The following is a 21,596-nucleotide window of genomic DNA, read 5'->3' as shown; positions in this document are numbered from 1 at the left end:
GCAAGCATTGAGTGTCCAAACTCATGCTACCCTCGAAACAAATAACACATGAATGTCCTATACATGATATGCATGAAAATATGATCCATTTCAATGATGCTTATCAAAATTTTAACCACTTGCTACACTTAGAATGCAACGGATAGCATTGGAGCCAAGCACTAGGGCCAACCTCATGCTACTAAACTTCAATATTTGAACATAAAAACTCGTATTTTTTATATTTTGAAAATTAATATGGTATATTTTGTATTTTATAAATTTTTATATTATTCTTAGTATGCTTCTAATTATTGGTACTTTTTCATCATTTTTACTTTTTTATTTTTGTTAATTTTTATTATTTATTTTATAATAATTTTTAAAAAATTAATTTCAAGCCTTCTTTTATCCACCACTAAAACACTTTTTTATTTGGATTTTGTTTGCTATAAAAATTAAAGCACTTACGCTTAGATCGCTTTCACCATCGTGATCCACGTGTCACCTCGTGTGAAGGCCAAGGCCGATGATGCTATCCAAAGCTACTAACACACTTTGAAGCCTTGAAAGCCCCCCCACATATTATAGCAATGCTCCATGATTAATTTTTACTGTGCACCAACCATCTCTCCCTTTCTTACACCCAACACCCTTTCTCTCATAGGAAATGCCATTATGTGTGTAGTAAGGGAGGAGAGAGAAATACTAAAATGTAGAGGAGAGAGAAAAAATAAAAAACCAACATTCTTATTTCTCCATATCAAGCCATAGAATTTACATGAGTACGTAGAGGGTAGAGAGAGGACTTGTTCTTCATATTCTTCGTGCGAGATGGTGCATGATCTACACATAGTAATCAAGAGAAGCCAAGAAACATGGCCCTCTATTTCTGATCCTCTCTCTCTCTCTCTCTTCATGATTTCTCTTTTTTTTCATGTTTGGTTAATGTGCCCTTTTTTCCCTTTGGCCCATGAATGCCCCCTCAAAAATTGGATGGCTTGACACTTCTTTTTTGTTTGTAGACTTCATTTTGTGCTTTCATTCACCTTTGATTTTAAAATGACCTACATTTTGTACCTCAAATGCCTTGCACTAATGGCTAGTTTGAAGCCTTAAATCTTCAATTTGTACTAAAAATACTTTGTTTATCTATAAAAAATGCTCTAAAATTTGCAAAGTGCCCTTAAAATCCACCTCTCATTGATGACCATGGGATAGGGTGACCCAACCAGTCGAATCCATGAACCAAACTTGTCAACACATCATAAAACATGAAAGCATACTGGACAAGAGAAGAAAAACAACTAAAAGAAAAGATAAACATTCAATCCCATAGACCATGGATCCAATGGCTAAGACTAGGCCCGATAGATACTGACGGCACTGAACGTCACCTGAAAGTGGGTCTAAATCTTTAAGAAGAAGAACTAGTGGTTTTGGGAGACCTACTAAAAGAGAACTTAGACATGTTTGCTTGGTCGTACAAAGACCTGCAGGGGATTGACCCTATAGTCTGTCAACATCACATTGACCTTGAACCAAATACCAAACCTGTGAGGCAAAGACAGAGGCATATGAATTCCAATTATTCTGCTTTAGTGAAGGTTGAATTATTGAAGCTTCTAGAAGGTGAGTTCATTTATCTCGTGGCTAACAGTGAATGGGTTTCGCCCATTGTGGTCGTACCCAAGAAGAATGGGAAACTTCAAATATATGTGGACTTTCGAAAGCTGAACTTGAAGATGAAGAAAGATCACTTTCCTATCCCCTTCACAGACCAACTATTGGACAAAGTGGGAGGTCATGAGTTGTATTCCCTCTTGGATGGATTCAGCGGGTATAATCAAGTCCAAATTGCAGAAGAGGATCAATCCAAAATCACCTTCACCACAGAATGGGGAACCTATGCTTACAGAGTGATGCCATTTGGGCTCTCTAATGCTCCTGCCACCTTCTAACGAGTGATGATGACTGCCTTGCAGAACCATCTACATGATTTCATTGAGATGTATCTCGATGACTTCTGTGTCTATAGCCTAATCCGTGAGCATTGGGAACAGCTAGAGCAATGTTTTGACAGATGCCGAGAGTATGGGATCTCTCTCAACCCCAAAAAATGTGTCTTTGGCGTCTCATCAGGAGTTCTTCTAGGCCATATTGTCTCTGCATAAGGGATCACAACAAACTCGACGAATATTGAGAAGATTACAACACTGACAACACCAACAAACCTCAAGAAATTGAGAGGATTTCTTGGCCATGTGGGCTACTACAAAAGATTTATTGCACATTTTGCAACCAAGGCAGACCCTGTGCACAAGCTCCTATAAGCTTCATCATGTACAGTCCTACCCTACAACAACTGCTAAGTTTCCAACCTCCCTTAGAGCCCCTATTCAACAGACAGAGCAACCTGGACCCTCTTATGCCCATGGAGAAGAAGACCCTTCTAAGCCGAAGAGAAAGAGAGAGTCTAGATTTTTTTATGTTCAGAAATGTTCATAAGGAAGGCACAAAGAGCTACACAGCATGTGATTCCAAAGACATCATTTATTAGAGTTGTCAAATATATTTCTTTTAGATTATCAAGGGTGTCCACTGAAGTTGGCATGCAAAAAAAATGGCAGCTTGCAGTCATTCTTTGCCTTCACGAGGTTGCTGAAGACTTCATTATTGATTTTATGAACGATGCTTACATTGCTGCTGCCCACGCTCATAGAATGACTTTGATGAACAAAGACTTTAGTATGGTTAGCAGAATCAGGTATAGGTTCGACAAGGTATTGAGGCCCTTGCCCACTACTGATAAAAAAGCATTTGAGATCCTTAACGTTCCTCCAAAATTGTCTAGGAGAGCGAAATGGCCAGTGATTGAGGACGTGACACATTTACACCCTGCAAAGACCACCTCCGAACATGTGTTTGCCTATCAAGAACCTAAAGAAGTTGCCCATCAAGAACGACCACAAGAGACTATAGAGTCAGAGGATGAAGTTTGCAAGAGAAAAATTGATGTCCTTGGTCATGTCAATCTGAAGAGAATGGGTGAGGTATATGAGCAAATGGTTGTGAATGTCTCTTGCACTTCTTCAGAAGACTATCTTAGTATTTCCCCTAAGGACAAAGGAATGTTTGTTAAGAAAGATATTCAGTTGTTAGATTTAGTAGTCTTTTGTTGCATAAGGTAAGGATTTTTTGTGTAAATTTTTTTAATGGAATGATAGTGTTGTTTTGTTCATTGCAATTGACATTCATTTGGTTTTGCTTTTGGTTTTAGGGCGTTGATTTCTTTTTTTAGCCAAGAAATCTCTAAAACTATATTTATCGTTGATTCACTATTATCAGTGGAATTGTTTTCAAAATCTCGTTTAAACATAGAATTATTTTTCAGATCGTTTGATCCAATTACAAACTACCATATTTTTTTTCATTATGTTGAAAGGTATGCAATTTTGCAAAGGGTTTAATGTATACTTCTTTATAGTATGCATTTCTTACTAACATTTTACTTTGCAGAGGACATTGGAGCTTAATATATATTGATATTCTCACTCGAGAAATTATCCTTATGAACTCTCTTAGGGGTATCCACGGTCAAGCAAAAATGTGCGTTCAATACAAATTCTCACTTTTTGGTTTATTGTTTATTTGATTTATTATCTTTTTTTTATAACATGTTTCCATTTACAGTGCTGGGAGGTTGGTGGTAACCTTTTTGGATACTACATATGAGGATATTGCTGATCCTCAAAAACCATATAGTTTTCTCTTACAAGAAGTGTCCTTACAAAATGATGCGTATTCTTGTGGATGGAGAGTAATCTCAAATATTTGTAGGACAATAGATTCAAAGATTCTCAAGATAGATGGGGTTAATGTAAGTATCTTTCACATTCTGTTTTGAGCAACGTTATTAGATTTTGAGCAATAATATTATTATCAAATTTTATAATCATTCCATTTCTTTGTTTTTACTCCCTACAAGTATGAACTATCACTCACCTAACAACTTATTACAATTTTCCTTGCAGTGCCAAGATTACCCCGATTCATACACATGGTGGATAAGAGAGAGATGTATTGAGTTAATTTTGGATAGGGCAATCACGCCAGTCGACCCCGACTCTTCTTCACTTAAATCCTTAACTAAGAGTAAGGAAAAAGGCAAGTCATCTGGAAAGACAATTAAGGCAAGCTCCATAAAGACAAAAATGCCAACACTTTCTCATCCATCTTCTCATCTACCCCCTCAAGAGAAGAGGGCCCCTGTCCAAGTTAAATTCTTCAACTAACAAAAAAAAAAGCCACTGCAACTGCAAGATCTATCTTTTCAAAAAGTAACGAAGAAGTTACAATGATGAAAGAAGACAAATAGATACAAATGGCTAGATCTTTGTATATCTACACTTCAATTTTGTAACTCTTCATTCAATGAAAAACTTTTTGTCCAATGTAATGTTTTCAATTTTATGGCTCGAAGCTTACAATTGAAGGAGGCAAGCAACTCATACAAGAGAAAAAGCGTTCAGCTCTTTTCCCTACTACTTTACCGTTTACTTTGAACTTATATTCTGGGGATGTACAGTCTAGCATCTCCAAGGTATCCCTTGCATCTTTAAGATTCCAATTGGAAGTGATATTTACCTCCTTTTCTATAACTTGCACCTTAAGATTGAAGGGCATGCAATCTGTATCTGAATCCAAGGGAATCCACATGCCTAGTTTAAGTTTGTATCTTCTATAATCAAAACCCAAAGCAAGAGTTTGTCGTGCTACATTATAACACAGAGACAAGGATTGGGGGCATACAATACACCTCATGGTGTCACCCTTATGGTCAACATCTCTAGATTTCCAAAGCTTCCCTATAATGTTATCTAGTTCTGAGCTTGCAAAATTTCTGCTTAGCCAAGATACTTTTGTTCTTTGTAAGTTTGCTATTTTGAAGCAACCCACAAAGATATGAAAGGGGACAAACCATGACAGACGTATTCTTCTTGAGATCCTTCCAGCTGTCATGGACTTTTGAATATCTTAACATATTTTGAATTTAAAACTATGCATGGTTGCCTTATCAGGAACCTCCCAAATAAGAGAGGAGAGACTTGGCAATGACAAATCCTCGATATGTCCATATGTACCCTCTTTAGATGGAACCATATATTGTGCGTAATATATAAAAATTCTTCTCTCACTGAAAGAACCGATGGTCTTATCAGCATATATAATGTCTGCAAACGGCTTATGAATCGCATTCAAAGTTTCACTCAAACTCTCCACAAGTTGCCATTCAGTACTTGTTGATGGAAATATATCTATAACGAAGAACTCAATATTAATACTTGTTTAAATTAAAAATAATAATCAAATATGTTATCAACTTAAGACTTATAATGTGTTTGCTGGCAAACACGTTCATTAGGAGATAAGTGCATATCCTTGGCTATGTAAACATGTTGCACTTTGACTAACCACCCTTCATAGCGTAATTTTGAAAGCAATGATATGCCCTTTCCAGTGATGTTTTATATCCTCTCTTTTTCCTCTTTTGACCTTGTAAGAGCCTTTGCAAGAGGGCAACATGGTCACCCAATCATTTATGCAAAAGGTTTTGGGCTCCCAATTTTCGTTTACTCCTTGGCCATAGACAATGCAGGAGTTTACTAAACGAGACGGGCGCCTTTTGGATGCCATACTTAGATTGAAATAGCAGAGAAAAGCGCTCACTGAGAAAGGCAAATGAGCAAAGAAAGAAGCTCACAGAGAAAGATGAATGAACAAAGAAGAAATAGTGAAAAGACTAATGAAAATATAGTGGGGGCGTCAAAAGCTCCCGACTTTCAAAAAATTTATTATTAACTTTACAACATCGTTATCATAACCGGTTTTGTCAGATTTTATAATTAAATAAGGACTTCGGGACCATCAAAACATGTTAGAGTTTGGAGGTTTTGGCTAAAAGAGAGAAGAGAACCACAGAGTCGACTCTACTATCTCCAAAAAGGAGGAGACAAGAATACCATATTCTTACACACGTAGCAAACTCTCTTTGGCACTTTCCTTAATCCCGTGATTAACAAAAGTGTATTTTTTGAAGCGTTTTTGGCCCTAATGTGTTGGCTAAATAAGACTCCATTCAAAAGCAAAGTCTTTCTTTAGAGAGTGTTGATTGGTAGTCTTCCTCTTGCCTTGGCCCATTCAAAGAGTTGGATCTCCACCGACATTTGTTTTTTTGCACTTCCAGTGTGGAATCATCTCATCACATATTTATTTCTTACCCTTTAGCTAGGAAGTTTTGGACCCTTTTGTTTGATATTTGGAGAGCTGTGGTGGTTGGCTCATCATCATTGAGGAATTTATTGCATGTGACATCTGTACTATTTCAAATTCAAATTTCCTTCTAAATTTCAGGTTTGATATTTTGGCATAGCTTGTGAGAGTCTTGGAGATTTGGGTGTTATATTTGCCACAACAAAATCGATAAATTGTATAGCTAATAGTTCAATATGTCATATCGTATAGTTAAGTATAGTTAGAGCCTTGTCACATGTAGGTCAATTGACCTGCACATTGGTAGAGAGGCTGGCAAGAAACCAGGCCACACATAAATCTTCACTAAGGAGTGGGATCCATCGCCAAGAAGCAAAGGAGGAGAGATAAGCATAGTCACACGAGATAGTAGAGAAAGGAACAAGTCATGTAGAAAGCTTCCCGTCACCCAAGTTGATGGAGTAAATTGAAGCACGGCACAATTTCTAAATCAATCAGTCCGCTACAGGTTTTAAACATTGTTGAACACTTTTGATCTGCAGCACACTTTTTAAATTAATGTGTACTAAAGCTCTCTGGACTTCCGCAAAAAACTTCGACAAATTCCCGCTATAATTCCCACCTTATGAATTTACGACAACATCGCGAGCTTCTGCAAGGGAAGGATCGCACCTAGCCCACACACCCAGCTAGCTACGGTTGGGGGCAAGAGGCAGCCGGCGGCCCCCAGCTGCACCTAGCTAGGCATGCGATGCCTCCCTCGCAGAAGCTCATGATGTTGAACACGATAGGGAAAATCAGAGAAAAACCACCCCTTTTCCCACATGGCAGTTGTCCAAAACTTCTCGTGTATCCTTGGTTCTCAGTTTTGCGTTCTCTTTTTTTTGCTAAATTTTCGCATTTTTTGGAGGCTGATTTTTGCTGGTGGACATTGATTATGTTAAAATCAGGTCACTCAGTAATGATGAACACCATGACAGAAAGTTCAAAGCCCTGGGTGGAAGTAATTTCTTGGGAACCATGTGCTGTCATCTATCACAACTTTATGGTTCTCTCCTGGGCAAAGCTACTCTGTGCCTTTTCTTTTTTCCCTTTTCTGCAAATGTAGCTCAATTATCATGAAAGATTTCCACACCACATTGGCAGTCTGTAGAGGGGTTATCTGGAATAGAAGCATTCTTTGTCTGTGCATGCATTGCACACATATTAAGATCTTACCACGTGCAGCGTGCTATTGGCTAATGCTTCTTTCTTTTGCAGTCGAAAGAAGAATGCGAGCATTTGATCAATCTGGCAAAACCCCACATGGTGAAATCAACAGTGATTGATAATACAACAGGAAAAAACAAAGACAGCAGGTGATTTTCCTTTCTCGCTGCATCACCACACAAAATTTTATGTAAAGGTTTTTTGTGACGATGCAACCTTGTAATTAGGCAGGTTTGAATACGATGAGTGACATTGAGACTATTGTATTGTTGGCTGCATCTTTGATACAGAAAATGCTTGAAAATGAGTGATGACTGATGTTGAGACTATTCTATTGTTGGCTGCATATTTGACACAGAAAATGCTTTTAAAAGAGTCTGTGGGGGGCTGTGTGTTCCTTATAAATTGGAGTCAGTTTAGATGGTTGTTTTTGGTGGATGTACAATATTTAAAAAAAATAATAATAATGCACAGCTTATTTATTGAGAATGAAAAAAACATCTAGAGATGGACAGGCACTGCCACATGCTTATCTACACTTAGTGAGCCTATGAAAGGCTACCTTATACACATGTCCCTTTTTTCTTAGTAAGCATAGAGTATACAGTGAGCTGCAATCCTTGAATTTTGCCACTTTATCTCTTGTAGGGAGTTTCTTTGCAACAATCCTCCACAATAGCAGGTTCAGCTCTCTACTAGGAGAGGCCTTTAGAGCCCTCTTCAATCTGAACTTCCACACCTGGGGGGAGCTGTTAGGATATTGATCCTTCCACTCCTTCGCAACCTTGGAGGCAATGGTCCTGTTGGCTTTGACAAAATCCCTCCTCTTCCTCATCTTCCATGTTGGTTTTCCATTGTGGTTACCAAGACACATCAAAGCCTTTTTGGAGCCAACCTTAGCACCTATCAGCTAGTAGTCTTTAACTTCATTAATCATGTGTTGGAGCAAATCAAATTCATCTTGGGTGAGACTGAACTTTAGTTGTATGTCCTTGTCCTTGACTTTGCACTCCTGCTAGTTCCAGATGTGTTCCCATCTAACCACACCTTAAGAGCTCAAAGCCTTCTTTGTTCTCTCTGTGATCCCCTCTGGGATTTCCTTGTTTTCATAGGTATAAGGACAAGTCCAGATGGTCTGCAACAATGCTGTGTCGCCTTTTCTTGATTCGCCTTCCTCCCAGTCAAGTAATCTAAGCTGCTTCCTCCACACCTCAAGCAATTTGTGGACAATGGGGTAGCCTTTGAACTTCATCTTACACCCAACTGCAAGAATCCTATCTTCCCAGCCAAGGTTCAATCCCTTGTCACCATCAATTCTGGCCATCATAATAACACCTTTGATGATAATGGCCTAAGGCTCGTTAGATTCTAACCGTAGAAGCAGTTTGAAGAGCATCCTTTCAGCCCTGTCCTTTCTGGGTTCAAGACCAAGGTCCCCAGCAGTAATTTCAGTGGTAATAAACTCCCAAGAGATACTATGCATTCTCTCTTTCTCCTCGAATTTCCGTAGAAGTTCCCTCAACATCCTATCCACCCTTTCCCACTAAGATTTTGCAAATGGGGTGATAGAAGCAACAAACATCACCGCTGGTGAAAGTATTCTGTTAAGCACCACAAGCTTGGTACGAAAACTTAAAGGCAGATTGGCATACTTGGATATCTTGTTTTCAACTTTGGATACCAGCCAACTAAATTTATCCCTAGTGGAAGCACCTAAAGTAAGAGGGGCCCCCAAGTATCTAAACACTTGCCCAGGCTTGATCAGTTTACAACCCACTCCTTCAATCCAGTCCGGGGAGTCCTCCCCTCCAAGAAGCATGATCTCAGATTAGTGTTGGCTGATCAGCTCACCTGAGGCATTGGCAAACAACTCTATGGTGCTCAAAAACTCTTCCACATTCTCCTTGCAAGCTTCTATGATGGAAGAATTATCATCTGCAAAGAGTTGTGTACAGAATTGTTTCCTGTCTGGCAAGGGAAGGCCTTTCAAGAGACCCTTCTGAACCTTCCAGTCCAGCATCTTGAGTAAAGCATCTGTGGCAATAGCGAACAACAAGGGGGCAATGGGGCACCCTTGTCTAACAGACCTCTTGAGATGAAAAGCATGAGGTATAAAGCCATTCACATTGACTTTAGTAGAAGCATTAGTGAACAAGGTTGCAATCATACTAATAAACCCAATTCCAAACCCAAGTTTATGCAGAGTAGCCAGAAGGAAATCCCACCTCAACTTGTCATAAGCTTTATCAAGATCCATATTAACTAAGAGAAATTTCCCTTGGTGCTCAACAACATGCTCCATAGCCACAACAATGTTGAGGATAGCATCCTGAATATTTCTCCCCCACACAAATCCATATTGGGCCCTATGCAATATATCTTTTAGCATGAACTTGACCCTGATAGCCAGAGTTTTGGGAATGACCTTGTAGGTTACATTTAACATTGTTAGTGGCCTCCAATGCTTGGGTTTAGTTCTAGCTACATTCTTAGGAATGAGCTTAATGAGACCCTCATTGAACTCAGCAGGAGTCTAACCATCCTTGATGCATTTATTTGCTAATGCACATAGATCATTTCCATAAACAGGCCACAAAGTTTGGAATACTTTCGCAGGAGTTCCATCAGCACTTGGGGACTTATCCCTCTTCATTTTTGACAAAGCAAATTTGAACTCCTCAATTGAAAATGGTCAAGCTAACAAAGTAGCAGTTTCAGCAGGTACGGAGGCTCAATAGGCTCCAGCATTAACTGCAGATTATGCTCATACTCAGGGTCCACCACTGGCTGAAGCCCAACAATACTTGAGAGATGTCTAACAAAGACACCAACAATGGATACATCGTCGTTGTGCTCCTTTCCCTGGGCATCCACCACCGAACAAATAGTCTCTCTACATTGTTTTTGTTTCAGAGCATGGAACAATGCAGGCGTGGGAGCATCTTGCTTTCCTCATTCCTCAAATAAGTCTCGATTTCATGCAATATCACAACCATGTAATGGTCACCATGTGACACTTGCAAAGCATTGCTGACACACTCCCTTGCTTTAACTGCTAGTTCATATTGCTCGCGGCTCTCCCTTGCTATCCTCCTACCATGGCTTTTGGCCAGACCAATAATAGCATTAATGCCACTCTTGACTTTGACAATCGAGTCCTCAGCCTCTTTAGTGGTAGTGCTCCACTATCATGCATCTTTTCCACAAACCTTTTGTCTTCGAGAAAAGAGCAATTGAAGCGAAAAGGGGGAGGACCGTGCCTAACCCCATTGGTTCCTATCAACTTCACAGTTACCTGAATAGGTAGACGATCTGATGTAGTCAATTCATTGATGGTTTGGACCCTCGGTTTGGGTGCTAGCCACCACCCCCCATGCGTTGCATAGGATCTATCAAGCCTGGCAGCGTGCCAATTATTGCCTTCTCGTTTATTGTGCCATGTAAAGGGTGCATTCCCACCACCCCTGACATCAGTGCCAAGTCTGCAATATCGAAGTCTCTATGAAGAGCAGCCCATGCATTTCTTTCTTTAACAAGCATCGTGTTGGCCTTGTGAGATCTATCAGACTCATGCAGAGTCATGTTCCAATCCCCTACTAAGATGGCATGCTGCTGTGAAAGCGCGTTGGTAAGTTCCTCCCAAACATCAGTTCTACCATGAGAATCATTGGGACCATAAACAAACCAAATGTCAAAGCAAAGCCCATCAGAGGCGATCCAGATGCCCAAGAATGCATCTCTGGTAGCAGAAGAGATCAACATAGGTTTGAATGTCTCTTTTGCCATTATGAAGGTGCCACCCTTCCCTCTGTAGTTTTCTCTTACAAAGCATTTGTAACCATTAAACTGAATACATTCTGTATCAGTGTTGCCAAATTTTACCTCTTGTAGAGCAAGAATATCATGCTTACTCATAGCAAGCAACCTTCTACATGTACTCTTTCTACCTTCTGAACATAGACCACTGACGTTCCAGGAGATTAGAGTGATTTTCCTGGATGTGTCAGCCATCATAAAATTCACCATATAACTCAACCACATCATCTTCATCATCATGCAATGCAGCATAAACATTGCGGTCCACCAAAGGCTGTCGAGCTTCTTTTTTGTAAGCCATGAGGTTCTTTGGTTTAGCAGTCTTACTCTTTGCAATATCCTTGCTACCAGGTTTGATATTTTCTTTATCATTGGCAACAATTCCCTTACCTTTGTCTCTGCCCATTGCTTCCATTGGGATCCGTTGTCCTTACTGTTAGACGAACCAGCATTGTTTTTTTTCTTTGTATTACAAACTTGCCCTATGGCCCCTTGCATTTTTTCAACCTCTTTGTTCTTTTGTTCACCCTTCTTCTCTGTAGCGGGTTCCTTAGCAGTTTGATTGCCTGCAGCTTCCTTTGATGTGCAATCTCGTGCAAAGTGCCCAGTCTTCCTGCAAATATAACACGCATTTGGAAAGGAGCTAAACTTGACCTCAATGCACAGTTCCAGACCATGCGGGTCGAAGACTTCCAAATATTCTGGTACCTCTTTTTTGCGATCCCAAAGTATACATGCTTTCTTTTCCACCCTGAGTTTTCCATCATTCATGGCTAGAATGTAAAGCACCCTTGTCCCAAGGTTTCTGCAAGGACATCGAGCTCACCATCCAACGAGTCAGGTAGATCAGGAAAAGTAATCCACACCGGACATTCATGCAACAGTGAATCATTAGTGTCAAAGCTAGGGCTCCAGGGCATTGCATAGACATAATTTCCTTTGAAGCCGACTGCAGAGGCCACAACCCACTCACGCTCTTGCTTAGAGCTAACCACGGCCAGAAAGAATCCTCTATCTAGAAGCTTATACTGCTGACAAGTGGGAGCAAACCACTTGGGGAACTCATCTTTGTTTGGAACCTTCCCCATAAAATAGAGAAACAGGCCACAAGTAGAGAGATCAACATACCTACTCTTGATCCTCTATAGTGAGAGAGCGACCGGGGCTTTGAATACCTTGCCATCTTTGGTTGAGGCTTCATTCTTTTTGTCTTTAGTGATGAGTTTGATTTTCTCTCTGACCTCTTTCTCCACCTCTTCCATATTAACTTGGTCATTTTCAACAGCATGCAGATAGTCGCACTCCATACTCTTGCCATTGCGAGGGGCCTTCACCGATTGCTCCATTGTGAGCTTATCCCCCGTTCGCTTCTCACCTCCAGTAGCATACATGAAGGCAGCTATGGGGGCCCACCCCAATAGGGGCATGCCACTGCAGCTAAGCCATGCCAAGAGGCATGCGCCCAACGTGCAACAGACGCAGGTTTGAGCATACGCTATTAACTGTTTAGAATCATGGTGCCTTGAGCTCAATATATGAAATGCGTGATAGCTAGATGTACAATATTGTCCTCTCTTGATTTACAGTAAGTAAAGGTATGATCCTTATGTATATCCAATACTACACATTTTGCTTGCCACACGAAAAGCAAGGTGCACCAATTCAGAACAAGCATGCACAACTTAGCAGGCACATGCTTTATGACTTGGTCCTTGTAAGAGGACGATTCACCTGGTGACCAATTAAAAGAGACATTTTATGTATCCACAATAGACTTTAGATAAGTTCCCACAATAATTCCCACATCGTGAACTATGATAACATCATAATTTATGTGAGGGAGGGACCACATATCTAGTTAAGTATGGTTGCAGGCAAGGGGCTGGTAGCCCCCACCCCCCAATTGCACCTAGCTAGGTATGTGGTGTCTCTAGGGCAGAAGCTCATAGTGTTGAACACTTTAGGGGAAAACAAGGGAAAATAACACATTTTCCCCTCATGGGAAAATGTCTAAAACTTGGGTCTTCATAGTCTGATATAGGGGATGCAAGTGAGAGGAACATCTCTACAGGTTGGAGTAGTACCAATTGGAATGGTTGTAGACTAAGTCATAGTTGTTTGCTTCTGAAACTTATCAAACGAATCGAAACGTTTCTTTGTATAAAAAACGTGGGGAGGGGGGACCCAAAAAAAAAAAACGTGAGTTTGTCTGTAAAAAAACAAAGGTTAATGTTAGTTTACGGTTGGTGGAAAAAAAAAACCTTGCGTGACTCGTCGTGTGTGCAACCTGTCACACCTCCTGTCTCACTCATCTACCCTGCTCCGTTTGCCCCGTCGACTGTCCGCTTCTGCTCCACCGACCATTGACAATCCCACGCCAGGTCCTCTGCCTGTCTGCTTCTGCCCTATCAAGAGTCCTACACCAGGTCTTGCGCCTGCTGTCCCGCTTGTGCTGTCCTGTTTCTGCAACTCCCACCTCCCGCTATCCAGTTGACATTTGCCTTCTCAACTACCATCTTCCCTCTCTTCTTTCTCCTCTCCTCTTCCTTCTCTTCTACCCTCTTCTTCTCACGAACCACAATGGGACGTCCTAAATTTGCAAGATGGGAAGAGGTGGAGGTTATCACGGATAAAATAAAAAATTGGGCCTCCGGTGGAACAAAGGTATAGAGGTGCAAGCATTGTAGCAATGTTTACAAAGGAAGTGCTTCACGGTTGAAAGCCCATCTCTTGAATATTCATGGGAAAGGGATTGCTACTTGTAATGGTGACATCCCAGACAATGTGATGGTTTCAGTGGGTGGAGATCTAGAGGCCTTCCATTGAGCAAAATGATCTAGAGGCCTTCCATCCCAGACAATGTGATGGTTTCAGTTGGGAATTGAAAGAGAAGAGAAAAATGTTCATATGAGGCGGCCCCCTTCTACTACAGATTCATCTCCCAATGTTGGGTCATCTAGAGCTACAACAACTCAACTACATCCTATCACATCTCCCTCTCCAAATGCCAATCTAAGTGCAAGTGTATCTCAGCTCTCTGATTCTCAAAGCATGCTTACCAAATAGAAGGGGAAAAAAGGGACATTGCAAAAAAGTTGGTTGGAATTGAATCATGAAATGGCTAGAAGGGCTATTAGGCAATACTTTTTTGAATGTAATGTGCCATCTGATCATGCACGAAAGCCAGCTTTCATCAATGTATTGAGTGCAATGGCAGAGGCAGGTGAGACCTTCAAGCCCCCATCCTATGAGACGCTTCGCTCAAAGGAGTTGAAGGCTGAAGTATCAGACATTGAGAGGGAGTTGGAGCCTTTCAAGATTGCATGGGTGAAGTATGGATGTACCATACTATGTGATGGATGGTCTGATACCAAACGACGCCCTCTTTTTAATATATTGGTTTCTTGTTGTCTTGGCACTACCTTCTTGATGAGCATGGATGGCTTTGCGGAGGCTCACATGGCACAATATATCTATGAGTAGTTGAGAGTTGCGATTGTGAAGGTTGGCCCTGCAAATGTGGTATCAATGATAACAAATAATGCAGCCAATTGCAAACTAGTAGGGTCTTATGTAGAGAGGGACTTTCCACACATTTGTTGGGTATCATGGACAGCACACTCTCTTGATCTTCTTATTGAGGACATAGGGAAGCTTGAATGGATGGCTAATGTGATAAAGAAGGCTGAATTTTTAGTGAATTTTGTATGCCATAAGCAACGTGCCCTTGGTATTTTTAGGGCCAATTGTGATATAGAGTTAGCAAAGCCTTGTAGTACAAGATTTGCCTATCTTTTTATTGTTGGTCAAATGTCGAGTTGGATTTAGATGCATGAATGTTGATTTTAGGTGGCTTGCATGGCCTAAAAGGGAGACTCCCAAGGAGTCTTGTTTGAGGATCTCATCCATGAGGCCAGCTTCTGGCACGATGCAGAGGCATTGTTGCCCTGCGGCTTTCTGACTCGGAGGGGTGTACCATGGGTCTCATCTATGAGTTCATGGACAAAGTTGGTGGTGCCTTTGATACATGTGCACTTATCTCACGCCCTAGGTAGAAATCTTTATTCTCAAGCTCTTGGTTCATTTTGTATTTTGATTTTTAAGTGTCCATAATTCAAATTTCAACATAATTTAAGTTTCAATAGACTTTGTTGACAACTTATTGCTTGGAATCAATCTTTTGCAGAATGGATAAAATCAAGGAGATATGGCAGGATAAATGGGATTGGTTTTATCGCCCAATCCATGTTGTTGCTCACATCTTGTATCCTTATTGGAGGAACGAGGGGCAAAAGCATGATGCCAAGCTCAACTCAGGATGGACTTCTTATCTTTGCAAAGTGGAGAAAAATCTTGTGTTGCATGACATAATTGAGGGGCACCTTTTGGCATATAGAGATCCTCTTGACCCTCACTTTGGGAGGGCAGGGGCTAGCATTCAAGATTCACAACTCAAGCCCATTACTTGGTGGGAGCAGTATGGTAGCTCATACCCCCCAACATCAATGTATTGCCTTGTGGGTTCTCTCACAAGATTGTTCATCAAGAGCTTGTGAGACAAATTGGAGTTAATTTGCAACCATATACACAAAGAAAAGAAATTGTTTGTCTCTTGAGAAACTCAAGCATCTAGTTTATGTGAATTCAAATTTAAAGCTTCTTTGCAAAAGATAGAATTGCAGGGGACCAAATGAGATCAACCCCAACTCCTTCAAGGTGAAAATTTTCTTAGAAAAATTGGTGCATCCTACATATGAGGATGATGAGATGTGGGCCTTGCTTGCAGTAGAGAGCACAACTTCGGCATTAGATGAGATCTAGGGCTAGGGGTGTTGATTTTTATTAACTACCCCTCCCCTCAGCCGATGCATGGCAGGGGGAGAGGGAGTGTGTGGAGGAGTGAGTTAAGTGGAGAGAGGGAGGAGTGTGGTGTGGGGATGCATGAGGGAGGGAAGGCATGAAGCCTCCACATGATGGATCTCCCCCCCTCCCTTACACACTATATAACCTCCCCCTTACATTAATTGCAGCAAAAGCTTCCAACAGGATGGTAGTAGTTAGTGCTTGAGCTAGTGTCATAGATGACACACGATGATTGGAGTGTGAGTGAAGAGGATGAGCATGGGGATGATTGTTGAGTATTTAGGCAATCACATCTAGTGTAGCCTCTTTGAATGGAGTAGTTGGGCCAAGGAAAATACAAGTAATCTAGGAGAAGGGATTGAATCCCATAAGCATAGTGGTAAAAAGTGCTACCTACCCAAAAGACTATAAAGTATTGTACTTGCCTATCATTTGAATGCAATGTCATTGTACTTTTTGTCCTTTCAGTCACAGTGTCATTGTCTACACACACAAGATTGTATTTATGAGTCCAAGCTTCTATCTTGGAAGCTAATTCACTTGTGTGACAATCATTGTCTCTAAGTCAATGTTATCATGAGTCCTCTCTTTCTCTTTCATCTACCATAGCCATGCTCTAGATCCATGCTTCTCAACATGGTATCAGAGCCATGGTGAGCATGGCTCAGCTTTGAAATCTCTTCTCTCAGCTCCTCTTCATCTCTATCTAGCTCAGCCCAAGTGGTTGACTTCATTTCCAACTTCATCTACACTCCCTACCTTCAAGGCAACATAGCTTGCAGGATCTTGCCTACTTGGGGTTCTCATATCTCTCTCTCGCTCTCTACAGGCTAAATCTCACAGAGCTTCCTTTTGGAGAAGTGTTTTCCTGGTACTAAAGCTTCTCTATATCACTTCAAACATTAACATTGCCCTGCCTTTATGCAATACACAGACTGGGGATCAAGAACTCTGTAGGCATGATGGCATATATAAGATCAAGCATCAAACAATAGGTACAAGGTTCAAAAATAGGCCCAAACTTGTCTTAAAAGAGTCATGTACCAAATCATCCCACATAAACCAATAAATCTAAAGCTTCCAAAATAGCTTTTTCATCCCCATAATCTCTGATTTAATCTACTTTATTAGAAAAGGAATAACCCAAAAATCTACACAAAACCCTTATTCGGGACAATAAAAAGCCATAAACTCTTCCAAATTTGAAGTAGAACAGTGAATTCCCGCATGAAACAATTGAGGGAATTCCTACTTTATTGACACAGATTAGTCTTCTACAATCCTCGAGATCCTAGATTAGTCCATTACATCACATAAAATGCATCCACCCATATTCTCACTATTATCTTCAATACTTTTTTATGTGCAATATGTTGCCCTAAAGGTTCAAGTTCCTAGCTCACAAAAGATAAGTGTAATTTTCAAGCTCATCCTTGGAAGTTAAAGCACAGTTTAAATCACCTATCAAACTTATTTAGGATCATTAGCAAGGATACTTAATTAGCTAGGAACTAGTTCATGTCATTCGCATTCAAACTGAGATATAAAACTACTTCTAGCTTCATGACAGTTGACCATAAACAATGTAAATTCAACATAGACAAAAGCAAAGCAATCCCATGGTCATACATGCATGAAACTATTACAATTAGACTTCTTATAAGTTTTTAGCTACTGAACATATAACCACATGTTTAAAAAAAAGATGTTTGCCAATGTAAAAATGAGGTCCATGCTTAGTTTGGAGAAACTTGTTGTAACTACTATTATTTTTCCACGTTACATGAGCCTAAAAAGAGCACCAAAATGAGAGTGATGTGCATTTTGCACCTTGGACATCCAAGAAACAACACCCCAGCAAAGGTAAACACATAGCCAAAGGTGGATTTTCTACTGTCTATGTGTCTTGCGTAATTAGAGTTGTTGTACTCCATGACTCTTATATCTTGGCCACCATAACATATGCACATATCTATTGTGCCCTTTAGGTACCTCATGATACCCTTGACGGTATCCCAATGCTGCATGCCAGGTGTAGCCATATAGCATGCCAAAACTCCCACTCTAAAAGGCTATCGTGGCATACATCAAATTGCCCACTGTGGATGCATAAGGGATCTTGGCCATCTTAGCCTTCTATTAATCAGAGACCGCAGAAAATCGAACTAGCTCACCTTCACATGAGAAGGCAAAGGACAACCAATAGGTTTAACATCCTGTATATACAACTGCTCAAGGACCTTCTGGATATACTCCTTTTGTGACAAGTAAAGAAGCCCTTGAGAGAAGTCATGCGTAATGTGCATCCCAAGAATATGTAAGGCCTCTTCCATGTCTTTCATCTCAAAGATCTTTTTGAGTTGACTTTTTAGAGCATCCATCTCATCAGGAGCTCTCCCCCAACAATCAAGACGTCATCCACATAGAGTGCCAAAATCAAAAGGCTGACATCACGAGTCTTCTTTTTGTATAAACACTGATCCATATCACTGCATGTATAGCCCTGGTGAATGCATAAAAGCATCAAACTTGTGGTACCATTCCCTAGGTGCCAACTTAAGGCCATAAAGACTCTTTCTCAATTTACACATGAGGTGTTCCTTGCCTTTTCCCTCAAAGCTCTTAGGCTATTGCATATAAATCTCCTCATGCAAGTCCCCATGTAAGAAAGCTATCTTAACATCCATTTGATAAAGGTCTAGATCTAATTGAGCAATCAATGCTAGTACTAGGCGTAGGGTAGTCATCTTGACTACAGGAGAAAATCCTTCCTTGAAGTTAATACCATGCTCATGTTTAAAACCCTTAGCAACCAATCAAGAACCAATCTTGCCTTATAGGCATGCTTGGGGCATGTGGGGATGCTCTTCAACTTGCACATCCACTTGCATGGTAATGCACACTTTCCATCAGGTAAAGGAACTAACTCCCACGTATGATTTTTCTGTAAAGAGTCAAACTTTGATTGCATGGCCCTCTCCGAAGAGTGCCTATCACCATGGCACATGGCCTCATCATAATTAAGAGGCTCACCTGCATCTGTCACCATCACATAATCAATGGAGGGCTCAAACTGCTCAGGAGGACATTTGGCTCTCTAGTAGAGTGTCTCAAGGCAAGTTGAGGAGCTTGCACATTATATCTAACATCATTTTCATAGGCTACTGGAGCATGAGCTGCTGCTACTGCAGGCTATCTAGCTGGTTGTATGGGAGTAAGAGGCTCCTCTTGAAAGATAACCCTACATATCTCGACTATTCACTCAGGCTACGTATGCATCTTTTCCTCATGGAAAGCTACATCATGGTTGTGGATGACTTTCTGAGCAGCCTGTGGATCCCATAGGTGATAGCCCGTCTCACTTGCATCCCCATAACTAAGAAAGATGCATTTCACAGACTTAGGATCCAGCTTTGTGTGCTTGTCCTTAGGTATATGGCAGAAATCCTCACAACTAAAGACACGCAAATGATCATACGAGGGAGGGTTTCTAGACCACACCTCCTCTACAACCTGAAAGTTAATAGAATTGCAAGGAGATTGATTGATCAAGCGTATGGTAGTAGTCACTACCTCAGCCCAAAACTACTGTGGTAATTCACCTGACGAAGTGTAGTACGGACCCTTTCCCATATTGTCCTATTCATGCACTCAGCCATACCATTTTGGGGGAGGGTGTATGGGGTGGTCAATTGACGCTTCATACCCCTTTCATCACAAAAGTTCTCAAATGATTTAGAGATATAGTCAACCCCCATTATCTGATTGTAGGCATTTCAGCCTATACCTAGATGCAAGCCAATGTTGAAAGTTAGCCAAAACATCATATTTCAGCTTTATGGGATATGCCCAGACCTTATGTGGGTAGTCATCAATGAATGTGACAAAGTACTTTGCATCTCCTAACAACTGACAGGGTATAGGTCCACAAACATCAGAATGAACAAGAGTCAAAGGCTCACCCATGCATAGAGTGCTACACTTCTTATGTGTACTACGTGTCTGCCTACCATACAAACAATGATCACATGACTCAAAACACTTATAGTCAAGGGGTGGAAGATCCTGCAAATGAGTAAGCATTTTCATTCCCTTTAAGGACATGTGCCCAAGAGGACGATGCTAAAGAGATACATGTGGAGCTATAGGCACCACAGACATAACATGATCTACTAATCCAGATACAACCAAGGGATATAAAGTTCCAGACTTGGCACCACGTGCCAGAACAAGGTTCCCACGGGTGATCTTCCAAGAAGAATCCCCAAAGGAAATAAAGTAGCCCTCATCATCCAGTGTGCTAGCAAAGATAAAACTCTGCTTGGGAGCTAGTAAATGTCAAATATTATGCAAAGTAAACATAGTACCTGAACCAAACTACAACCGGATATCACTAATATCAACATCTACAATGCCAAGTCATTCCCCAAATGTATAGATCCAATCATATTGCGATAGGAGTGGAACCACTCTCTATGAGGGGTCACATATGAAAGGAAGCCCTTGAATCCATCAACCAACATTGAGTAAAACTAGGCAAGGCATCATACAGCTTACTCATCCAAAGAAGAAGCTACAAGTACATAATCATCATCAGAATCAGTTGCTGCACTACATTGATCTCTTCAATCTTAACACTTGACTTAGCAGGGACAATGTTGCGATCTCATTAGACTTGTCTTATGGTTTCCATTTGCCCTTTTCCTTGTGCTTGTCATTGCACATTTTATGGCATTGCGGCCTAGTATGTCCTGCTTTTCCACAATAATGGCATGTCAAATCAAACTTATGTCCATGGGACTTACTGGGAGGCTTTCCACAGGACTTAGAATGAGACTTTTGTGAGTCTCTACCATGGTGGTTATTTCCACTCTTAACATCATGGCGACCCTGAATAGTCAAAGCATGAGAAGTATGAGAAGCATTCACATTCTTCATATTGATCTCCTTTGTCAGGAGTGCACCTTCTACATCAGATAATTTCAGCCCATTCTTGGGCATATTTGCACACATAGCAGTATGGAATGTGTCCCAAGCATTAGGAAAAAAATGAACTCACAAATGGGCTTTTTAGTCTCCCCATCTCTCCTCCTTAAAACAAGGAAAAGAGGAGAGAAGAATAGTAAAATAATCATCCTCTCTCTCCACTTTTGCAATCTCCTTTTGCCTTTTTTATATTATCTACAAAGATATACTCAGATTTCTTCTCTCTCCTAATTCAAGAAGTCTTTTTCAACCAAATTTTATATTCAAAAAAGAGTTAGTTACTGGAGTGTGGTGCTTTGTTTTCAATGCAAAATGATTAGTAGATATGAGGTAATTGATTTTTTAATCGAGAACAAGGAAAATGAAATTTCGAAAGTTCCTTTTAAGATATTTTGGGGATTTTTTATATCCTAGCTTTTGGTCAAAAAACAAACCAATTGGTCAAATTTCGTGTTTTTTGGAGATGTTTT

At 40.6% G+C, this 21,596-nt stretch overlaps 1 protein-coding gene across 3 annotated transcripts; it reads left to right on the top strand.

The window, feature by feature from the left end:
- Window positions 1-6,839: 6,839 nt before the first annotated feature.
- On the top strand, window positions 6,840-15,849 carry LOC148029527 (uncharacterized). Of its 3 annotated transcripts, XM_087688719.1 has the most exons (5): window positions 6,840-7,101; window positions 7,203-7,255; window positions 7,513-7,610; window positions 15,127-15,328; window positions 15,464-15,849. In XM_087688719.1, exons 1-3 carry the CDS (start codon window positions 7,004-7,006, stop codon window positions 7,578-7,580), a joined length of 219 nt encoding a protein of 72 aa, XP_087544845.1. In that variant the 5' UTR covers window positions 6,840-7,003; the 3' UTR covers window positions 7,581-7,610; window positions 15,127-15,328; window positions 15,464-15,849. The 3 variants fall into 3 exon arrangements, 2 of the variants coding, with proteins under 2 accessions (XP_087544845.1, XP_087544844.1); XR_015692485.1 differs by lacking the exons at window positions 15,127-15,328; window positions 15,464-15,849 and adding an exon at window positions 12,563-12,897 and having other exon boundaries at window positions 6,840-7,300; XM_087688718.1 differs by lacking the exon at window positions 15,127-15,328 and having other exon boundaries at window positions 6,840-7,300.
- The last annotated feature ends 5,747 nt before the right edge of the window (window positions 15,850-21,596 follow it).

Source organism: Lygodium microphyllum, chromosome 11, assembly GCF_053477565.2.
Source record: "Lygodium microphyllum isolate KBCC chromosome 11, Lygodium_microphyllum_v1.1.10, whole genome shotgun sequence".
NCBI lineage: Eukaryota > Viridiplantae > Streptophyta > Polypodiopsida > Schizaeales > Lygodiaceae > Lygodium > Lygodium microphyllum.
This window is presented reverse-complemented; position numbering and strand designations above follow the sequence as displayed.

Bases quoted from the DNA above. Each gene is read 5' to 3' on its own strand.
- LOC148029527 (XM_087688718.1), top strand. From the start codon at position 7,004: ATGCCTCCCTCGCAGAAGCTCATGATGTTGAACACGATAGGGAAAATC. The intron at 7,301-7,512 runs GTTCTCTCCTGG...TTTCTTTTGCAG, and splicing joins TCATCTATCACAACTTTATG to TCGAAAGAAGAATGCGAGCA. The intron at 7,611-15,463 runs GTGATTTTCCTT...AATCTTTTGCAG, and splicing joins GGAAAAAACAAAGACAGCAG to AATGGATAAAATCAAGGAGA.